The sequence below is a fragment of the Zophobas morio genome, unplaced genomic scaffold (genome assembly GCF_036711695.1).
Source record: "Zophobas morio isolate AGI-343-1 ecotype UQ-CSIRO unplaced genomic scaffold, CSIRO_AGI_Zmor_V1 ptg000021l, whole genome shotgun sequence".
NCBI classification, from domain to species: Eukaryota; Metazoa; Arthropoda; class Insecta; order Coleoptera; family Tenebrionidae; genus Zophobas; species Zophobas morio.
Genome location: NW_026972126.1, coordinates 19,789,539 through 19,811,004, shown reverse-complemented (window position 1 = coordinate 19,811,004; position 21,466 = coordinate 19,789,539). Strand labels below are relative to the sequence as shown.

The 21,466-nt window shown below is 32.7% G+C and overlaps 3 protein-coding genes and 1 pseudogene across 3 annotated transcripts; 3 read left to right on the top strand and 1 right to left on the bottom strand.

The window, feature by feature from the left end:
* The first annotated feature begins 2,893 nt into the window (after window positions 1-2,893).
* LOC135132761 (putative inorganic phosphate cotransporter) lies at window positions 2,894-4,878 on the top strand. The gene is made up of 7 exons (XM_064060957.1): window positions 2,894-3,104; window positions 3,160-3,296; window positions 3,343-4,023; window positions 4,073-4,202; window positions 4,257-4,501; window positions 4,552-4,675; window positions 4,723-4,878. Exons 1-7 carry the CDS (start codon window positions 3,056-3,058, stop codon window positions 4,767-4,769), a joined length of 1,413 nt encoding a protein of 470 aa, XP_063917027.1. The 5' UTR covers window positions 2,894-3,055; the 3' UTR covers window positions 4,770-4,878.
* A 3,432-nt stretch (window positions 4,879-8,310) lies between these two features.
* LOC135132762 (putative inorganic phosphate cotransporter) lies at window positions 8,311-10,584 on the top strand. Its single transcript, XM_064060958.1, has 6 exons — window positions 8,311-8,903; window positions 8,952-9,088; window positions 9,136-9,819; window positions 9,869-9,998; window positions 10,045-10,413; window positions 10,467-10,584. Exons 1-6 carry the CDS (start codon window positions 8,852-8,854, stop codon window positions 10,505-10,507), a joined length of 1,413 nt encoding a protein of 470 aa, XP_063917028.1. The 5' UTR covers window positions 8,311-8,851; the 3' UTR covers window positions 10,508-10,584.
* A 114-nt stretch (window positions 10,585-10,698) lies between these two features.
* On the top strand, window positions 10,699-18,885 carry LOC135132760 (putative inorganic phosphate cotransporter). Its single transcript, XM_064060956.1, has 6 exons — window positions 10,699-11,071; window positions 17,171-17,851; window positions 17,914-18,043; window positions 18,105-18,349; window positions 18,399-18,522; window positions 18,574-18,885. The coding sequence occupies exons 1-6, from the start codon at window positions 10,874-10,876 to the stop codon at window positions 18,630-18,632; spliced, it is 1,437 nt and encodes a 478-aa protein (XP_063917026.1). The 5' UTR covers window positions 10,699-10,873; the 3' UTR covers window positions 18,633-18,885.
* Window positions 18,876-21,369, bottom strand: LOC135131762 (putative inorganic phosphate cotransporter; annotated as a pseudogene).
* Between the last annotated feature and the right edge of the window lie 97 nt (window positions 21,370-21,466).

The following is a 21,466-nucleotide window of genomic DNA, read 5'->3' as shown; positions in this document are numbered from 1 at the left end:
TATCCCTTAATATTATTTTAGACTGATTCCGGTAAATGACTGAACAATATTAAGAGTAATCACTGGAATGACGAGGGGGTGGGTGGGCGGGGCTATTGTTTGCTTATAAAAGATTCTGTAGGAAAAAGTGAAATTTAGCCCCGCCCACCCACCTCTCTTCATTCCAGTGATTACTCTTAATATTGTTTTAGACTGATTTCGGTAAATGGCTGAACAATATTTAAAGTAATCATTGGAATGAAGATAGGGTGGGTGGGCGGGGCTATTGCTTGCTTATAAGATTCTACAGAAAAAATTTAAATTTAGCCCCGCCCACCCACCCGTTCCCTCATTTTTTTTCTTTAGAAATAAAGAATAAATGTTATAGTAAATAAGTAATTAATGATACCAAAAAAATTACGATTAACGTTTTTTTTAAACAACCTTCATTATATTAGTTCCCATTTTCACTTCACAAAAGAAGTAGTACAATGAAATTTTGTGATCGCGTCATCAAGATTTTTTGCAAGAACACGTAGATCAACTTGGATTGGTGCAGCATAATACTAAAAATACCAGTATTTCCAAAATTTTCTTATAAAATGGGAGTGAGCCGTTCCTGATTTAATCAATAAAATAAATTGCCTCATTCATTAATTTTTTTGTGATACCCTGTATAAGCAAATCTAAAAAAAATAATATATGTATCACAAGTACAGATTCATCGTATTTTGTATAGGATTGGCAAAATTTTGAGCTGACGTTATCATTTTTTTGGAGGGAAGACGTAATAGTAATTTACGCAACTAGTTCGGGATAGCCTGCTTCCCGCATGAACGCTTGTTTGCGGCACGACCGAAGGGAGTGCCGCATTTGCGTGAATGCGGGAAGCAGGCTCACGAACGTGTTGTGTACAATATTTTTTGCGACGAATAAACCTTTAAACTGAAGAGATTAACTGTGAGTTATTTATAAACAACGCCATTGACAGCGCCGTCAACACGTCACAATGTTGACACTACCCGAGTATTTTAAGGTTACCATGGCAACGGGAAATTAAATGCACGTGTGCGGGAAGTTCGACGTCCCGCACTCTGGTGAATGCGCGAAAGCTATCAAAAAAGGTCATGAGTGCAAAAAGTTCTTTACATTGCTAACAGGAACCCAAAGATTTCATACTATATTGATCGTCTGTCCGTCTGTCTGCCGTACCGGATTTTTATCAGACAGATAATCTCCGAAAGTACTTGACCGATTGATGCGAAACATTGTATTAATATTAAGAATGTCATGTAGATGGAAATGTGTTTTAAGTTGTATAAAATAACATAGTCCTACATATGTAGTTTATGACTCCGTGTTGTTTTTACCCGAAACGTCCCGATTTTTGGTAAAAAATCAAAATTATAGAACAACATTTTGCAAATTAATTTTGAATCTGCAAAACCGACTGCTTTGAAATCTTGCAGATGTTTTAAAGTTATGATAAACGTGATAACTTTTTTTCAAAATATATTTTTGCACTCATGACCTTTTTTGATAGCTTTCGCGCATTCACCAGAGTGCGGGAGGTCGAACTTCCCGCACACGTGCATTTAACTTCCCGTTGCCATGGGAACCTTAAAATACTCGGGTAGTGTCAACATTGTGACGTGTTGACGGCGCTGTCAATGGCGTTGTTTATAAATAACTCACAGTTAATCTCTTCAGTTTAAAGGTTTATTCGCCGCAAAAAATATTGTACACAACACGTTCGTGAGCCTGCTTCCCGCATTCACGCAAATGCGGCACTCCCTTCGGTCGTGCCTCAAACAAGCGTTCATGCGGGAAGCAGGCTATCCCGAACTAGTTGCGTAAATTACTATCACGTTTGTCTACATTAAGAAGATCCTCTACGACTTAATTATATTCTTTTGTTCTACTGTATATGCTACAAAAAGCCAAAGACCCAAGACCGAACCCTGCGGAACCCCACTCAACACTTCGACTGGTCGGCTAAAAGAACTACCCACTTTGACAAGAAATATACGATTGCTGAGAAAAGAATCAATCCAACGCCAAAGCTTACCTGATATTTCAGAAACAGAAACGTTTAGGAACTCGATCGAAGCTTTAGAGAAATCCAAATACAAAACATCAACATGTTCCCAGAATCAAATTCTCTGGTCCAGTCTGGCAGCTTCATTTTCAGCTTTCATCAAAGATGATGTTTAAAAGGGAATGACTTAATTTTTCTCCATCCATCTTCTTCTAGACGTTTTTTTAAATATTTTAGGTTTGAATTGTGTATCTTTTTGTCCTGGACCCTTAACCTCTTCTACATCGAAGCGGAAAGAAGACGAATGAAATCATAAGTTAGCACTAGTTTTACTTTGTTCATAATTCTAATCGATACGTTATCTGTTGTTATACACATTATTACTATTTTGTTAAATAAAATTTATTATATTGCACAATTAAACTAACATGTTAATAACCTAGATAAAGCTCGAAGGAAAAATGTTTTCAAGTTAACTATGTCATTTAATCGTTCCAACGACGAAAACAAAATTGTACGTAGTAAAACAACTATCCTTTATGTATCAAGCAACCACAACAAGATCAGAAAGTGAGGAAAGTTTCTAAGAATTCATATTACGAATTATTCTTTCCACCTGTAATGATTTGTCGTCACAATAATATCGTTCTCCTAATATATATTGGGTAAGTAAATAAAAAATATCACATATGTTCAAATCTGATTGTAAACGTGAAACTTATTGAACACCTGTTATTAATTATACAGCTTAAATAAATATAAAAAATATAGTAAACCGTGTGAAAATGAAGTGATTATCATATCAGACAATAACCTAATCAGTTTGTGACTGACATATCAAAAGAATTTTATTCAAACAAACAATTCAGTCGAATTTACATGCACGTGAGTATCGACTTATCTTAACTTCGTGGATAACATCAACAAAAGGATTACGTCTATCTTACAATTACCTATGTGCTTATAGAAGATTAGTTTTGCTGCATTTTCTACCCAAATCCCATAATTCATTCACCAAGAATCAAGCAACAGCCAAACATGACTGCATCCACAGATTTGAAGATTCAGTTAGACGAGCCCAAACCAAGTGAGTTGTGAATAACATTGTCTTAATAATCCTCAAACCACGAAAACCCAAACAGGAAAATGGCTTGGTCTTCGCCACATCCAGTTCTTCCTCCTCTTCCTAGCTTCCATAATCGCTTACGGCATTCGCACGAACATGTCTGTAGGAATCATCGCCATGATGTCTGACGACCCACCCAACAAAGATACCCCGGTAAGTTCTTCGAGTGTCTTGAAACCAACCAATCGTAAAATTCCAGACTTTCCCACACTGGACTGAAAAAGAAACCATTCTTTCAGCCTTCTTCTGGGGCTACGTCATCCCCCAGATCGGTGCTGGTGCACTCGTCAAAAAATTCGGCCCCAAGTGGTTCCTCACCGTCACCATGTTCATCAACTCGCTTTTTACCATTTTGGTGCCAGTGATGGCCGTCGAAGCTGGGCAAGGGGGGGTGATAGCCTGTAGGGTAATCCAAGGTTTGAACCAAGGTTTCCTTTACCCGTCGGTGCACACACTTCTGGGGAAATGGACACCACTGGAAGAAAGATCCAAAATGGCTAGTTTCGTCTACACGGGGGGACCTCTGGGAACCGTGATTGCTCTAGCCATAACTGGAGCCATTGCGGATTCTATGGTGGGATGGCCTGCAGCTTTTTACTTGTATGGGGCTTTTGGGATTGGGTGGACGGTTCTATGGGGCTTTATTGGTGCAGATAGTCCTGCCAAACATGGACGACTTTCTGAAGAAGAAAGACAATACATCGAGGGCGGCGTGCCAAGGGATGACGAAGAGTTGCCTACACCATGGAGGTCGATTTTGACTTCAGTGCCTTTTATTGCTATTTTGGTGGCGCATTGTGGGCAAAATTGGGGCTTTTGGACCCTCTTGACTGAAATACCGTCATACATGAATGATATAATGAAGTACAAAATTAGTGATGTAAGTTGTGATACGTTGTCATTGTTTGGTGGTAATCAATTGTCAACAGAATAGTTTGTTGTCGGCTCTTCCATACCTCGTCTTGTGGATTTTGAGCTTCATTTTTAGCCCGATTGCTGATTATTTGATTGCCCATTATTTGTCGATTGGGACTGTGAGGAAGATTTTCAACACTATTGGTAGGTACCAAATTCTTTCTGATTGACACAGTGTTGTTAATTTAAATTTGGCAGGCAAAGTAATACCAGCAGGTGCTTTGATCGCCTTAAGTTTTGTCGATTCGTCGCAGAAAAATCTAGCTGTTGGTCTTTTGGTTGTGGCTGTGGGTTTCAACGCAGCTACTTATAGTGGTTTTAATGTCAATCACATAGATGTGTCGCCAAACCATGCAGGAATTCTTATGGGAATTACTAACAGTGTGTCCAATGTGCTTTCGATTATAGCTCCTTTGATTATTAAAGTGATTCCATATGAACAGGTCCGTATTCAACTATTTGAATGACTCTAGAGATTTTTGTGTGTTTACAGACTGATCCAATTCTGTGGAGGTACGTTTTTTGTATAACTGCAGGAATGTATTTGGTTGCAAGTATATTTTTCAATATTTTTGCTTCTGGTGAAGTGCAACCCTGGAACACAGAGGGAGAAAAGAGTATGTTTTTGTTTTTTTATTTACTTTTGTTAAAAAAATTGTTTTAGGGTGTTCGACGACGAACGACGAAGACAAAAATAAAGAAAAATTTTAAATTAATCAAGAATAAAACTTATTAAGGCTGTTCAAACATGGTAATTATTTTGTATTTTGAAAAAAAAATAATATTATATTATTTCTTAGTCATTATAAATTTTAAAATATTTATTACCTGTCGTCCGTTTGGTATATATACAATGGTAGTTTATTAAGAAAATCAAGGTATGTTGGTTTATAAATTTTATAGAACGTTTACCTTGCAAATGTTGAAGTGGCGTTATCAAATTGTTGGGGGGATGCAATATTGAAAAAATGCTTTTTGAAACATCGGAATGTCGATACAACGAGAACTTGAGAAATCAAAAAATTTGAAAAAATCGAAAAATCAAAAATGTGAAAAATCGAAATACGAAAAACTAAAAGATCGAACAATCGAAACATCAAAAAAATGGAAAAATCGATAAATCGGAAAATGTGAAATTTAAATTCGAAAAATTGTAAAGTAGAAATATCGAGGAACTGAAAAATCGAAAAATCGAAATCTCGACAAAATCAGAAATCCAAAAATTGAAAAACCGAAAAATTTGAAACCAAGAAGTCCAAAAATCGAAAGATCGAAAAATTGAAAGCTCAAAAAACTGAAAAATTTAGAAATCAAGAAAGTGAGGAATCGGGAAATCGAAAAATCGTGAAGCTTAAACATTGAAAAATTAAAAATATCAAAAAATTGAAAAATCAAAAATTGAAACATCAAAAAATTTAAGTCTAACATTCAAAAATCGAAAAGTCGAAAAATCGAAGAATAGAAATATTGAAAAATCCCAAAACTGAAATATCGAAAAATCGAAAAATGTAAAATTTGAAAAATTGATCGATGAAATGAAGAATCGAAAAATCGAGAAATAGAAAAATCGGGACATTGAAAAACTCAAACTGAAACACTGAGAGAACGAAACATCAAATGAGACATCGAAAAGTCAAAGAGAAAGAAAAATCGAAAAATTGAGAAATTGAAAAATCGAAATCTCGACAAAATCTGAAAATCGAAATTTTGAAAACCGGAAATATTTGAAAAATCGAATGATCGAAAAATCGAAAAACCAAAAACTGGAATATTTAGAAATCGAAAGTTTAAACACTGAAAAATTAAAATGCATATCAAAAAATTTAAAAAACAATAAATGAAACATCAAAAAATTTAAGTGTAAAATTCAAAAATAGAAATAAGAAAAATCGTAAATTTGGAGAATCGAAATATTGAAATATCCCAAAACCGAAATATCGAAAAATCAAAAAACGTAAAATTTAAAAACCGAAATATTGAAAAATAGAAATATCGAAAAACTGAAAAACCGAAAAAGCGAAAAATCGAAATGTCAACAGATCGAGAAATCAAAAATTGAAAACTCGAAAAATTATTAAAACGAAAAATCTAAAATCAAGAAGACGAAAAATCGAAAGATCAAAAACTGAAAAATTTTGGGAATCGAGAAATCAAAAAATCCAAAAGTGTAAACATTGAAAAATTGAAAAATGGAAGAAATCCAGAAGTTGAAAAAACGAAAAACTGAAAAATCAAAAAATTAAGCAATCGAAAAATTGAAAATAGAGAAATTGAAAAATTGAAAATCAAGAAACTGAAAAATCGAAAAATTGATATATATCTAAATTTTGTCTAAAATCCAAAAATCGAAAAAGTTAAAAATCGGAAAAATCGAAGATCCGAAATATTGAAACATCCCAAAATTGGAATATCAAAAAAATCGAAAAATGAAAAATTTAAACAACCGAAACTTTGGAAAATCAAAAATTTTTAAATTCTAAAAATTGAAAAGCAGAAATATCGAAGAACTGAAAAATCGAAAAATCGAGAAATAGAAAATCCAAAATTTAAAAGTCGGAAAATTGGAAAATCGAAAAAAAGAAACGCTGAAAATTCAAATAACTGAGAAATCGAAAAATCTGAACATTGAGAAACTCAGAAATTGGAACATTGAGAGATCGAAACATCAAATGATCGAAAAATTGAGAAATCGAAATAGGCAAAAACTGAAAACTTAGAAATCGAGAAATTGAGAAATCGAAAAATCGAATAATCTAAAAGTTTAAACGTTGAAAAATTAAAAATCGAAAGATTGAAAATCGAAAAATTGAAAATTCAAAAAATTGAAGTTTAAAATTAAAAAATCGAAAAGTTGAAAAATCGAAGAATCGAAATATTGAAAAATCACAAAACTTAAATATCGAAAAATGCAAAATTTAAAAATTTGAAAATTGGAAAATCAAAAATTTAAAAATTCGAAAAATTGAAAAGTACAAATAACGAAGAACTGAAAAATTGAAAAATCGAGAAATTGTGAAACAGAAAATCCAAAATTTAAAAAGTAGAAAAATTGGAAAATTGAAAAATCTAAAAGTTTAAATATTCAAAAATTAAAATATCAAAAAAACGAAAAACTGAAAAATCAAAAAATTAAGCAATCGAAAAATTGAAAATCAAGAAAATGAAAAATTGAAAATCAAGAAACTGAAAAATCGAAAATTTGTTATAAATCTAAATTTTGTCTAAAGTTAAAAAATCGAAAAAGTTAAAAATCAGAAAAAGCGAAGATTCGAAATATTGAAAAATTCCAAAACTGAAATATCGAAAAAATTGAAAAATTAAAAAAAAAATCGAAAAATTGGAAAATAAAGGATTTAAAAATTTGAAAAATTGAAAAGTAGAAATATGGATGAACTGAAAAATCGAAAAATCGAGCAATCGAGAAATAGAAGATCCAAAATTTAAAAAGTCGAAAAATTGGAAAGTCGGAAAATCGAAAAACCGAGAAATCGAACACTCGAAACATTGAAAAACTCAGGAACTGAAACGTTGAGAGATCGAAACATCAAATTATTGAGAAATATAGAACTGGAAAAGTCAAAGAGTCGAAAAATCGAAAAATTGAGAAATCGAAATAGGCATAAATCGAAACAGTGCAAAATGGAAAACTCCAAAAATCGAAAAATCGAAATCTTGACAAATTGAGAAATCCAAAAATTGAAAAATCGAAAAATTGAAAAACCGAAAAATCTAAAACGAGGAAGTGGAGAAATCGAAAGATCGAAATTTCGAAAGATCAAAAATTGAAAAATTTAGAAATTGAGCAATTTAAACATCAAAAAATTGACGTCAATGACTCAAAAATCGAAAAGTCAAAAAAGTGAAAAATTGAAGAGTCGAAAAATAATTGAAAAATCGTAAACTCGAACATCGGATAATTGACAATCAACAAAGACAAAAAGGAAATTTGAAGATTCTCTGTCTAAATCTTCATTTATGGAATTTTCGTAAGAATTAAAATTATTAAATTTTGATTTTTGAAATGCAAACACTGTCAAGGTGTACAACGAACTGTCAACAAAATTTCAAAAAGTACATGATCTAGTTTTATTAACATGTTGTTGTAATTAAAACCGTTTTTCCGATAAAGTACTTAGATAAATTAAAAGTAGTTGTGGATTAATCAAATATAAAAAAAAATGCCACTTAAGTGTATTTTAAGTGGGAGTAAAATTGTATCAAACATTTGAGATGACGTCATAAAGTACCGATTGCCGTTTATCATGTTCACGATAACATTACACCTAGTCAAAATCTGGGTAGTTTCCAAGATCAATTCTAAAATTTTGTAGTACAAATCAAATTTATCGCGCCATAATTTGCCATGACGTCATCAATTTTCCGCAAGGGACGAACCGATAAATTAGAGAACTATACAAATTTTTGAGACAACAATTTTGTCAGAGTTCGCAAATCCCCTAGGTTTAAATGAGCACGTTTCGTCAACATGGCTCCAAAACACAATAGAAAAATAAGCGATAGATCATATCAAACAATCACACAATCAGCTTAGTCACTCATCTATCAAGCGAATTTTATTCAAATGGAAAATTTATTAGAGGTTAGATGCACGTGAGCGACCTTGTTAACCAGAAACGTTATCTTAAGTTACTGGATCTTTCCTACAATTCTACCTACAAAGAGAATCAATAATCTAGCACAGATTAAATCCTATCTACGAATATAATAATTCCGCCATCGTCTTCTCTAGTTAAAAAGTATCAATTCGTTTAGAAAAATAGAGACAACCAAACATGACTGTGGTAGCTACAGACGCCGAAAACCAGCTAGAAGAATTCAAAACAAGTGAGTTCCCAAAAGGTGATTTCTTCCAATAATATTAACCATCAACAGAACGATGGTTGGGTCTTCGACACATACAGTTTTTCTTACAGTTCTTAGCTTGTATGATCGCCTATGGTGTTCGAACCAACATGTCCGTGGGGATTATAGCAATGATGTCTGACGAACCACCCAACTCAGACATACCTGTAAGTACCCCTTCTAGACCATACCACTAAACAACGTGTTGTTCAAGACGTACCCGCAGTGGACCGAAAAAGAGACAATACTTTCAGCCTTCTTCTGGGGCTATGTGATCCCCCAGATTGGTGCTGGTGCACTGGTCAAAAAATTCGGGCCCAAGTGGTTCCTCGCTGGTACCATGTTCATCAATTCGTTGTTCACGCTTTTGATACCAGTGATGGCTAGTGGTGTGGGTGAAGGAGGAGTGATAGCCTGTAGGGTCATTCAAGGTTTGAACCAAGGTTTCCTTTTTCCTTCTGTTCACACTCTTCTGGGGAAATGGACACCACTGGCGGAAAGATCTAAAGTGGCTAGTTTCGTCTACACTGGAGGACCTTTAGGGACTGTGATAGCTCTACCCATAACGGGGGTCATAGCGGAGTCGTCGGTTGGGTGGCCTACAGCTTTCTATGTGTATGGTGGTTTGGGAATAGCATGGACTGTACTATGGGTACTCGTGGGTGCTGATAGTCCAGCCAAACACGGACGGATATCAGAAGAAGAAAGACGCTACATTGAAGGTACTACATCAACTGAAGAAAAAGAAGAATTGCCAACACCATGGAAGTCAATTCTTACGTCCACGCCCTTTCTTGCTATTTTGATAGCCCATTGTGGGCAAAATTGGGGGTTTTGGACCCTCTTGACTGAAATTCCGTCATACATGAGTGGCATCATGAAGTACAAGATTAGTGATGTAAGTTGATAATTTGTGTAGATTTTGGGTGACAATGCTCTTTTGACAGAATAGTTTATTGTCGGCTCTTCCATACTTCGTCTTGTGGATTTTGAGCTTCATTTTTAGCCCGATTGCTGACTATTTGATCGCTCATTATCTGTCAATAGGAGCTGTGAGGAAAATCTTCAACACTATTGGTAACTAATTGACAATCTTGACCTATTTCGTCAACAATGATTGCAGGTATTGTCATCCCAGCTATCGCTTTGGTGGCTCTTGGTTTCGTCGATTCAGCTCAACGGGACTTAGCTCTAGGCCTCTTGGTGGTCGCTGTGGGTTTCAATGCAGCCGTTTTCAGCGGGTTTAACGTCAACCATATTGACTTGTCGCCAAACCACGCTGGAATTCTCATGGGAATTACCAACAGCCTGTCCAACGTATTTTCAATTATAGCCCCTTTGATAATTAAGGTGATTCCTTACGAACAGACGGACCCAATTCTATGGAGGTACGTTTTTTGCATAGCTGCAGCAATCTACGTCGTCTCGAGCGTCTTCTACGACATTTTTGCTTCCGGAGAAGTCCAACCCTGGAACACTGAAGGCGAAACCGGTTTGTGACGACATTTCTTCTATGGTCTTGGAACAACCAACCTTCTGTTTTAGATTCTTCAAAGAAGCAGAGCGAAAATGAAGACAAGTTGTAGAATCTGTTTTCTGGTCAACCGAACTGGAAAATTTCGTGCATCTATTTTACAGATGAAGTTTGAATATTTTGTCGATCTTGAGCTACAAATAAAACGATTCAAATTTTTACAAGATTTATCAATAACCTATCGGCGAATTTTATTCAAATCGTTTTAGTTGGTTTAAGCACAATAACCGCTTCCAAGACAATAAAAATCTTATCATGAACAATTAAATGTTGCCACTTGAACAAGAAAAAATATGCAGCTGTAATCTAATTGAACGATTAAGCATTATCTTTCTACGGCCTGATTTTATAAGATCACTGGCAGTGTGTTTTTCAGTCAAGTCTGCGACCTCGTTTCGACGAAAATCAAAAATTTACAATGACGGTGGTAGATGTAGATGAACTCGAAAAAGAACCACAAGAAAAAAGTTTCTCGCCTTTTAAATGGTTCGGGCTTCGTCATATTCAGTTTTTTATGCACTTTTTGGCATGTATGATCGCGTATGGAATACGAACTAATATGTCTGTGGGGATTATAGCTATGATGTCTAAGGATCCACCAAATCCAGATGTACCCGTAAGTACCCATAATCGATAATTTTCTTCAAACTTTGTATGTATGTCAGCTACAAATTTAGAGTAGTAAAAGTTATTTGAATTTTATAAAATAACGTACTCCTCTATTTGTGGTTTATGAATCCGTGTTAAATTTTTACCTTAGGTATCCAGATTTTTTGACAAAAAACAAAATTGGGTACAATTTAATTTTGAAAATGTTTTACGTTTATCGGAAGCATGGTGAATCGTTATCAATATTTATCTGTTCGTGTCCCCCTCCTTAGGAATTGATAGTATCCTCTGACAATGTAATCTAATAAGTATTATTTGAATGTTAAAAAGCAACATGGTTCTGAACTTGTGGTTTTTGAATCCATTTTGAATTTTTATCCTAGGCATCGAGATGTTTGGAAAAAACGAAATTTTGGATGTACTACAATTTTTCGATTTTTTTATTTCTTGATTTTCAATTTTTCAATATCTCGATTTTTCAGTTTTGCTATCTTTCGATTTTTCGACTTCTCGGTTTTACAATTTTTCGATTTTTTAAATTTTAGATTTGCCGTTATTTCAGTTTTACGATTTTCCAATTTTTAAATTTTTCGATGTTTCGATTTTTCAATTTTTTTCGACCTTAGATGTTTCTAATTTATCGATTTTTCATTTTGTCGATTAATTGATTTTTCGGTTTTTTCGATTGTTTCATTTCTGGAATTCTCATTAATCGATTTTTCGTTTTCAGTTTTCGATTATTCAATTTTTCGATTTATCAAATTTACGACTTTCAGATTTTTGCTTTTTTAATTTTTCGATTTTTTCAATTTTCGATTTTTCGCCTTCAGTTTTTCGACTTTTCGATGTTTCAGTTTTGGGATTTTTAATTTTTTCGATTCTTCAATTTTTCTCCGAATTTTCAATATTTTCATTTTTGAGTTTTGAAAATTTTCAATTTTTGAGTTTTGAAAATTTTCAATTTTTCGATTTTTTGCATTTCTTTAATTTTTTTACATTTTAAATTTTCAGTTTTTAAAATTTTAAATTTTTCAATTTTTCGAATTTTTAAATTTTAGATTTTTCAGTTTTTTGATGTTTCGATTTCTCGATTTTTCAACTTTCCGGTCTTAAATTTTTCGTCTCACAATTATTCGATTTTCGAAACTTTCGATTTCCCAATTTTTCGTCGATTCAGTTTTGGAATTTTTCGATTTCTCGATTATTCAGTTTTTCGATTCAATTTTTCTATTTTCAAAATTTTTGGAATTTTCGATTTATCGATTTTTCTATTCAATTTTTCGGTTGTTGTAATTTTCAAATCTTTGATTTTTAAATTTTGCATTTTTCGATTATAGGATGTTTTCATTCGATTTCTAGACGGCTTGATTTTTCGATTAAAAAATTTTAAATTTTGGTAATTTTTCAATTTTTGGATTTTTTAATTTTTCGATTCTTGAATATTTCTCCGATGTTTCAATATTTTCATTTTTGAGTTTTGATAATTTTCGATGTGTCGATTCTTCAATTGTTCGACTTTTCGATTTTCCGATTTCTCTACATCTTACATTTTAGATTTTTCAAATTTTTGATTTTTAAATTTTAGATTTTTCAGTTTTCCAATTTTTCTACATTTGAATTTTTCATGTTTTAAAATGTTAGATTTTTCAATTTTTAGAAGTTTTAAATTTTAGATTTTTCAGTTTTTTGATGTTTCGATTTCTCGATTTTTCAACTTTTCGGTCTTAAATTTTTCGTTTCACAATTATTCGATTTTCAAAAATTTTGATCAGGTTTTTCAGTTTTTCGATTTTTTAAATTTTCGAATTAGGACTATTCGATTTTCCAATTTTGAAACTGATTTTGATTTCTCAGTTTTTCTATTTTTCGATTACTCGAATTTTCGATTTCTCAATCTTTTGATGTTTCCATTTTTCGATTCCTCAATCTTTCCATTTTTCCGTTTTTCTATTTTTCGACTTTTTAAATTTCCGATTTTTCGACTTTTGTATTTCTCGATTAGAATTTTTCGACTTCTCAATTTTTCCACGTTTCGGTTTTGGAATTTCGATTTTTCGACTTCTCAATCTTTCCATTTTTCAATTTTTCTATTTTTCGATTTTTTAAATTTCCGATTTTTCGACTTTTCTATTTCTCGATTTTAGAATTTTTCTATTTCTCAATTTTTCCACGTTTCGGTTTTGAAATTTCGATTTTTCGATTTCTCAATATTTCCACTTCTCAGTTTTTCTATTTTTCGATTTTTTAAATTTCCGATTTTTCCACTTTTCTATTTCTCGATTTTAGAATTTTTCGATTTCTCAATTTTTCAATTCTTCAATTTTTTTATGTATCTAATGTTTAGTTTTTCAGGTTTTTGACTGAGTTTTTCGATTTTTTAAATTTTCAATTTTTCACCTCTCAGTTTTAGATTTTTTGGTTAAATTTTTGATTTCTCGGTTTTTTGGTTTTCGATTTTTCGAATTCTCGATATTTGAATTTTTCGATTTCTCAATTTTTCGTTTATGGGATATTTCAATTTTTCGATTCCCCAATTTTTCTTCGATTTTTCAATGTCTCCATACGATTTGACAATTTTTCGACTTTTCGATTTCTCAATATTATACTTTTTCGGTTGTTTAATTTTTTGATTTTTTAATTTTCAATTTTTCGCCTTCGAATTTTCGATTTTTCGATTTTCAACTTCTCAGTTTTAGATTTTTCGGTTAAATTTTCGATTTCTCGATTTTTAGTTTTCGATTTTTCAATTTTTTGATTTCTGGATTTATCAAAATTTCAATGTTTCGATTTTTCGATTGTTCAATTCCTCGATTTTTCAATTTTTCAATTTTTTTTCTTAATTTTTAAATTTTTCAATTTTTAACTTTTCGATTTTTCGATTTTGGACTATTTCGATTTCTCAGTTTTTCAATTTTTCGACTCTACTCGACTTTTCGATTTCTCGATTTTTTTGATGTTTTGATTTTTCGACTTCACGATCTTTCGATTTTTCAGACTTTCAATTCTTTAATACCTCGATTTTTGAAATTTTTCGATTTTTTGGGTGTTTGTTTTAGTTTTTCGATTTTTTAAATTTTCGATTATCCGACTTTTCGAATTATCGATTTTTGAATTCTTCGATTTCTCAATTTTTCGTTGTTTCATTTATGGGATATTTCAATTTTTCGATTCTTCAATTTTTCTTCGATTTTTCAAATTTTCCATGACGATTCGGTAATTTTTTGACTTTTCGATTTCTCAATATTTTACTTTTTCGATTTTTCAGTTTTTCGATTTTTGAATTTTCGATTTTTCGCAGTAGAATTTTCGATTTTTCGACTTCTCGATCTTTTGATTTTTCAGATTTTCAATTGTCAATATCTCGTTTTTTGAACTTTTTCGATTTTTCTGATTTTTGTTTTTTTTGTTTTACGATTTTTTAAATTTTCGATTTTTCGACTTTTCGAATTCTCAATTTTTGAATTTTTCGGTTTCTTAATTATTCGTTGTTTCGGTTTTGGGATATTTGAATTTTTCGACTCTTCAATTTTTTTTCGATTTTTCAATTTTTCGATGTCGATTCTGCAATTTTCTGACTTAGATTTCTCAATATTTTACTTTTTCGATTTTTAAATTTTGGATATTTCTTTTTTTCAATTTTTCGTTTCTTCAATTTTCTATATTATAATGTTTCAATTTTTAAAAGTCTAAATTTTTCAGTTTTTAAAAGTATACATTTTTCCAATTAGTAAATTTTAGTTTTTTCAGTTTTTTGATGTTTCCGTTTCTGGATCTTTCAATATTTCAAATTCTCCGTTTTAGATTTTTCGGTTTTAAAATTTTTCTATTTTAATTTTTTTTGACTTTTTGATTTTTTAGTTTTTCGAGTTTTTAATTTTTTGATTTACTAGTATTTCGATGTTTCGATTTTTCTATTCCTCAACTCTAGTTGACTTTTCGATTTCTAAATCTTTTGATGTTTCGTTTTCCGATATTTCAGTTTTTCAATTTTTTGATGTTTCGATATTTCGATTTTCCAGTCTTTCGATTTCCCAGTTTTTCGCCGATTCAGTTTTGGAATTTTTCAATTCCTCGATTTTTCAGATTTTCGGTTCAATTTTTCGATTTTTAAAATTTTTGGAATTTTCGATTTCTAGGTTTTTGAATTTTTCGACTTGTTTTCGATTTTTCAATTTTTTGATTTTTAAATTTTGCATTTTTCGATTTAAGGATGTTTTAACTCGATTTCTAGATGTCTTGGTTTTTCGATTTAAAAAATTTTTCAACATATTAATTTTAGGTATTTTTCAACTTCTGGATTTTTCAATTTTTCGATATTTTAAGCTTTCGATTTTTTTATGTTTCGGCTGCTCGATATTGCGATTTTATATTTTTCGAGTTTTACAATTTTTCGATTTTAAGAATTTTTGATTTTCCCATTTTTCAATTTTTCGATTTCTCGATTCTCGATATTTTAATGTTTCGATTTTTCTATTGATTAATGCCTAGATTATTTAATTTTTCGAATTTTTACTTGGTTTGTTTTTCGATTTAGATATATTATTTTGTATTTTAAATTTTTCAAAATTTACTTCTCGATTTTTCGATTTGGACTATTTCGATTTCTAGATTTTTCTATTTTGAACTCTAGTCGACTTTTTGATTTTTCGATTTTTCGATCTTAAAATGTTTCGTTTCTCGATATTTCAGTGTTTCAATTTTTCAATTTTAGAATTTCTTAATTTTTCGTTGTTTCAGATTTCAATCTTTCAACTTTAGTATTTTTAAATTTTAGATCTTCCGATTCTTCAGTTTTTCAAAATTTTAATTTTGCAATTTTATAAATTTTAGATTTATGTTTTTTTTTAGTTTCGATTTTTCAGTTTATTGCTTATTCAATTTCTTTGTTTTTTTCAAACTACATATACATTTTTCAATTTTTCGAATTTACGATTTTTTTTAATCAATTTGAGGATATTTTGGCTTTTCGATTTTTGAAATCTTTCTACTTTTCGATTTTCAAGTTTTTGATTTCCCAATTTTTCAACATTTCAATTTTAGGAATTTTCAATTTTTCGATTTTTCAGATTTTCGGTTCAATTTTTCGATTTAAAAAATTTTTGGAATTTTTGGTTTCTCGGTTTTTGAATTTTTCGACTTTTCGTCTTCTCGATCTTTCTATTTTTCAGATTTTCAGTTGTTCAATATCTCGATTTTTCAATTTTTCGATTCTTCAATTTTCGATTTTTTAAATTTTAGATTTTTCAGTTTCTCGATTTTTTTATTCTTCAATTTCTAGACGCCTTGAGTTTTCGATTAAAACAATTTTTCAACATTTAAATTTTGGGGATTTTTCAATTTTTGGGTTTTTCAATTTTTCAATTTTAAGAATTTTTGATTTTTCCATTTTTCAATTTTTCAATTTCTCGATTCTCGAGATTTTAATGTTTCGATTTTTCCATTGATCAATGCCTAGATTATTAGATTAGGTTTTTCGATTTTTACATGGTTCGTTTACGTTTTTAAAAATTTACGTCTCGAGTTTTCGATTTCTCAGTTTTCTACTTTTGACTCTACTCGACTTTTTGATTTTTCGATTTCTGGATCTTTTAATGTTTCGTTTCTCGATGTTTCAGTTTTTCAATTCTTCAATGACTGGATTTTTCAGTTTTTCGATTCTTCAATTTTTCTATTTTTTAAATATTGGATGTTTCGCTTTGGGTTTTTGAATTTTTCGACTTCTCGGCTTTTCGATTTTTCAATTTCTCGATTTTTAAATTTTAGGTCTTCCGATTCTTCAGTTTTTAACTATGCAATTTTTTAAATTTTAGATTTATGGATTTTTGTAGTTTTGATTTTTCAATTTATTGGTTTTTCAATTTTTTGCTTTTTTCAAACTACATATATATTGTCCAATTTTTCTATTTTTTTTTATTCTATTTTTTGTCAATTCAGTTTTGGAATTTTTCAATTTCTCGAATTTTTATTTTTTCGATTCTTCAAAATTTTGATTTTTCAATTTTTTAATTTTTCGATTTTTAAAATTTTTTGATTTTAGAATTTGTTCGACTGCACCTCAGAGGCGAGGAAAGTTCTGTCAAAATAACCTTCACCCAATTTTTTCCAGACTTACCCAGAATGGACCGAAAAAGAAACCATCCTGTCAGCCTTCTTCTGGGGCTACGTCATCCCTCAAATCGGCGCCGGCGCCCTCGTCAAAAAATTCGGTCCCAAGTGGTTCCTCGCCGGTACCATGTTCCTAAACTCCCTCTTCACGATCCTGATCCCAGTGATGGCCATCAACGTGGGCGAGGGCGGCGTGATAGCCTGTCGGGTAATCCAAGGTTTGAACCAAGGTTTCCTCTACCCTTCGTTGCACACACTTCTGGGAAAATGGACCCCTTTAGCAGAACGCTCCAAAGTCGCTAGTTTCGTCTACACTGGAGGACCTCTGGGAACCGTCATTGCCCTACCGGTGACCGGAGCCATCGCAGACTCTTCAGTGGGGTGGCCAACAGCCTTCTACGTCTACGGCGGAATGGGGATCACGTGGACAATTCTATGGGCCCTCATTGGAGCCGACAGTCCCGCCAAACATGGAAGAGTGTCAGAAAAGGAGAAGCGGTACATCGAAGGTACCGTCGGGTCGGAAGGAAAGGAACTACCGACACCGTGGCTGAAAATATTCAAGTCGTTGCCTTTCATTGCTATTTTTGTAACGCACTGTGGCCAGAATTGGGGATTTTGGACGCTTTTGACCGAAATTCCGTCTTATATGAGCGGGATCATGAAGTACGACATCAGTGATGTAAGTATGGTGGAAATATTATTTTGAATTTTGTTTGAATTTGGACTTCCATTTAATAACAGAATAGTTTGCTGTCGGCTCTTCCGTATCTGGTGCTATGGTGTCTGAGTTTCGTCTTCAGCCCACTTGCTGACTATTTGATTGCTCATTATTTGACGATTACTAGTGTGAGGAAAATTTTTAACACTCTTGGTGAGTCACTATGTTACTAAATTCTATTAGGTGTCTAACTATGTGATTGTGATGGTTTCAGGCTTGATCGTACCAGCGATTGCTCTAGTGGCTCTAGCTTTCGTCGATTCGTCTCAGAAAGATCTGGCTCTTGGTCTCTTAGTTGTTGCTGTGGGTTCTAACGCAGCTGTGTATAGTGGTTTTAACGTAAATCATATTGATTTGTCTCCTAACCATGCTGGAATCTTAATGGGGATCACCAATGGTCTGTCCAATATTTTCTCAATTATAGCACCTCTGGCCATCAAAGTGATCCCCTACGAACAGGTACGTACCACCTCCAGATTATTAAAAACGTAACACATTGTTCCTACAGGATGACCCGCTGTTGTGGAGGTACGTTTTCTGTATTGCTTCTGGAGTCTATGTCGTTACAAGTACGTTCTACGCGTTTTTTGCTTCCGGAGAAGTACAACCATGGAATGATGAAGAAACGTCAGGTACGGAATTTCATTTTTGTTTGATGATGATTGTTGACGATTTGGTTTTAGATTCGTCTTCCCAGAAGGAAGCAGACAATAGCAAAGGACAAATTAGCGCAACCACCTGATTGACATCTTTCATAGATGAGTGATTTTCTATTTTCTCAAATATTTTTGTAATATTTGGTGATTTTGACAAATTGTCGAAGGTGCCTTATATAAAAGAATCTATTGAATATGGTAGTATAGCTTCAACATTACACATATATTTGAAAAATGTAAATAACACTTTCTTTAAAATTTTTATATACAAGTATAATAGAGTTTAAGACGATGTTAACTGTCACATACACAAATTTTTAATAGAGGTTTTAAACACCATTTCTTCTTATTTCTTTCTTTTCCCTACTTTGTTGGTACAAAAGTACCCAGTCCACCAAAAGTTTTTCTCGTTGTGGTGACCACTGACTTATCGGTATTATTAAAGTACCAATAACACAGGCCTGCGAAATATAACTTTTAATTTCCCTTTTAAATAATATTGTTTTTTTTTAATATATTTATGTATGCCGAATTCAAATATAACTCTAGTTTTTTTGTAGCACATCGAGATTTATTTTTATGTAGGCCTAAATATTCATAGTTTTTCAGATAATTTTTATGAAAAAATAAAATATAAAGAATATAAAATTGAATGTTTATTTATTAAATGAACTAAATTAGTTATAAACAAAAATTAAAAAAACAAATAAATCAAGAAGCTTCTTTTTTTCTTTCTTCAAAGCTATGATTTAAGCGTTTTTTCTTATATTCACGATAAAATATGTTATTGCTGTTACATTTTTCGCATTATATCTTTTTATATTTGAACAGCAAAAGTAACAATCGTCTGTATGATTTTGTGGCTCCATTCAAATCATTGGTGTCCGCAAACTTAAAGATTTTTTTTTCCTTTTGACCATTTGCGAGGTGCATGAACACATTTTATGAGGCACCCATTTTTTGTCTTGGTTTTTTTATATTAACTTTAAAATAACTTTCGCATAGTTGTTCGATAAATTCAGAAATTATTTGATGTTGTTTTTTGATTAAATAAGTTCTACAAGTGTAACAGAAGTTATCTGAAAAATGAACCCATTTCCGAGAAGACATTAGTAATTTTTGTTTAAATTCAGGGTAGTAAGCGCATAGTGGACACAAATAACTCTTACTAAGCTGAACACGAAATGAAATATCAACACCATTATCCATATATATTCTTACCACAAAATCTAGAAGTTAATTTTTATAGTACTAAGAACAAAACTGAAAAAAATATTTTTTTCAGAAACTGTACGTGATAGAAATTTTTGCAATTTTTTTTTATACATGAGTATCTAAGACCTACCGAAATTACTACTTGATTTTGTTGGGGGAAAACCATCGCAGGCCTGTGTAATTAGATGAACAATTATTTTATCATTTTATTACCTTGTATTAGAAGTACCATTCACTATACCCACAATGGTACCAGCGTGGTTAGGTGCAGCGTTAATGATATTGATAAGATAACCAGAAACCATGAAAGCTGTGCAACCAACGGCCACCACTAGAAGTACTAAAGCTAGTTCTTGTTCGGCACCATCGATAAAAGCGAGCCACGTTAAGGCCAAAGCTGGCACAAAAGTACCCAGTCCACCAAAAATTTTTCTCGTTGTGGTGGTACGGAATACTTGATTTATGATTAGCTTATCGGCTAGTGGAGACACCGCAATGCCTGTGACCCACGTATGGTACTACCGACAGAAGACTATTCTAGAATGGTATTTACTTAGTACCGAAAATTCGAAGCTTGAAAGGTACTCACCGATTTTATGTCAAAGTTCATAATAGCGTCCATATAACTCGGCATTTCTGTGAGTGGAGTGAAAGCACCCCAACATTGGGCACAGGCGGTTATTAAAATAACCCACATGGGTAGCGACGTCAAAATACTCCTCCATGGTGTCGGTACTTTCTACAATATTTAAGCTACACACAGAAATCACGAAATTATGAAAGTCGTACCCTCGTACTACTATGTTCAACGGCATTGTTCTCTTGGATATACATCAACTCTTCTTTTGATATTTTTTTGTGAGAAGTAGGTGAATTTTCTGCAAATATTGCAAAAATCAAAGCCCATGCTACCCCAGCACGTCCAATCCCATAGAACGCCGTGGGCCATCCTAGCTCAGACCCAGCGATAGCACCAGTTAGGGACATAGCAATAGCTGTACCCAAACTAGCCCCGGCATACACAACATTCGAAACTCTTGCCCTTTCGACGATCGGTGACCACTGACTTATCAGATTGTGGATCGAAGGATATAGAAAACCTTGGTTTAAACCTTGAATCCCGCGACTGATGATCACTCATGTGGAACCAAAAGCGGCTGCCATCGGTGGTACGGCTATATTGAAAACGGATTCGATGGTCATGGTACCACACAGGAACCACTTTGGGCCGAAGTACTCGCTGAGTTGTCCTGCACCAACTTGTGGAAGGATGTAGCCCCAAAAGAACGACGACAGGATTACGTCGGTGTTGTCCCACTCCGGGTACGTCTAGAAGAGTGGGTACTGACTACGGTACTTGAGTTTGTGGTGTACTTACTGGTATGCTCGGGTCGGGGGGTGTTTCTGCGGTCATTGATATAATAGCCACTGATAGGACCGTGCGCATCACGAAGCAGATATGAGGGTGATAAACATGAGTAGGAATGGTAGTACCGAACTCTTATTACTAATTTTTGGAAAATTAGAAAGTTTTGGGTATGTTTTTGAATTTTTACGTGATTTGGGTTGATCTTCGGAGATCGGGATTTTGAGCTTGACGTCTGACATGGTGCGGAAAATGGGATGACTGGAATAAATAAAACTAATCTTTCTTCTTTATATATCTGTCGGTCATATGTCTGAGTAGCTTTCACGTATGTTTATC

Excerpts from the sequence above, each read along its gene's own strand:
- LOC135132761 (XM_064060957.1), top strand. The coding sequence starts at position 3,056 with ATGACTGCATCCACAGATTTGAAGATTCAGTTAGACGAGCCCAAACCA. Across the intron at positions 4,024-4,072 it reads TGAAGTACAAAATTAGTGAT|AATAGTTTGTTGTCGGCTCT; the intron begins GTAAGTTGTGAT and ends AATTGTCAACAG. Across the intron at positions 4,676-4,722 it reads GAACACAGAGGGAGAAAAGA|GGTGTTCGACGACGAACGAC; the intron begins GTATGTTTTTGT and ends AAATTGTTTTAG.
- LOC135132762 (XM_064060958.1), top strand. The coding sequence starts at position 8,852 with ATGACTGTGGTAGCTACAGACGCCGAAAACCAGCTAGAAGAATTCAAA. Across the intron at positions 9,089-9,135 it reads CACCCAACTCAGACATACCT|ACGTACCCGCAGTGGACCGA; the intron begins GTAAGTACCCCT and ends GTGTTGTTCAAG. Across the intron at positions 9,999-10,044 it reads GAAAATCTTCAACACTATTG|GTATTGTCATCCCAGCTATC; the intron begins GTAACTAATTGA and ends CAATGATTGCAG.
- LOC135132760 (XM_064060956.1), top strand. The coding sequence starts at position 10,874 with ATGACGGTGGTAGATGTAGATGAACTCGAAAAAGAACCACAAGAAAAA. Across the intron at positions 11,072-17,170 it reads CACCAAATCCAGATGTACCC|ACTTACCCAGAATGGACCGA; the intron begins GTAAGTACCCAT and ends AATTTTTTCCAG. Across the intron at positions 18,350-18,398 it reads AAGTGATCCCCTACGAACAG|GATGACCCGCTGTTGTGGAG; the intron begins GTACGTACCACC and ends TTGTTCCTACAG.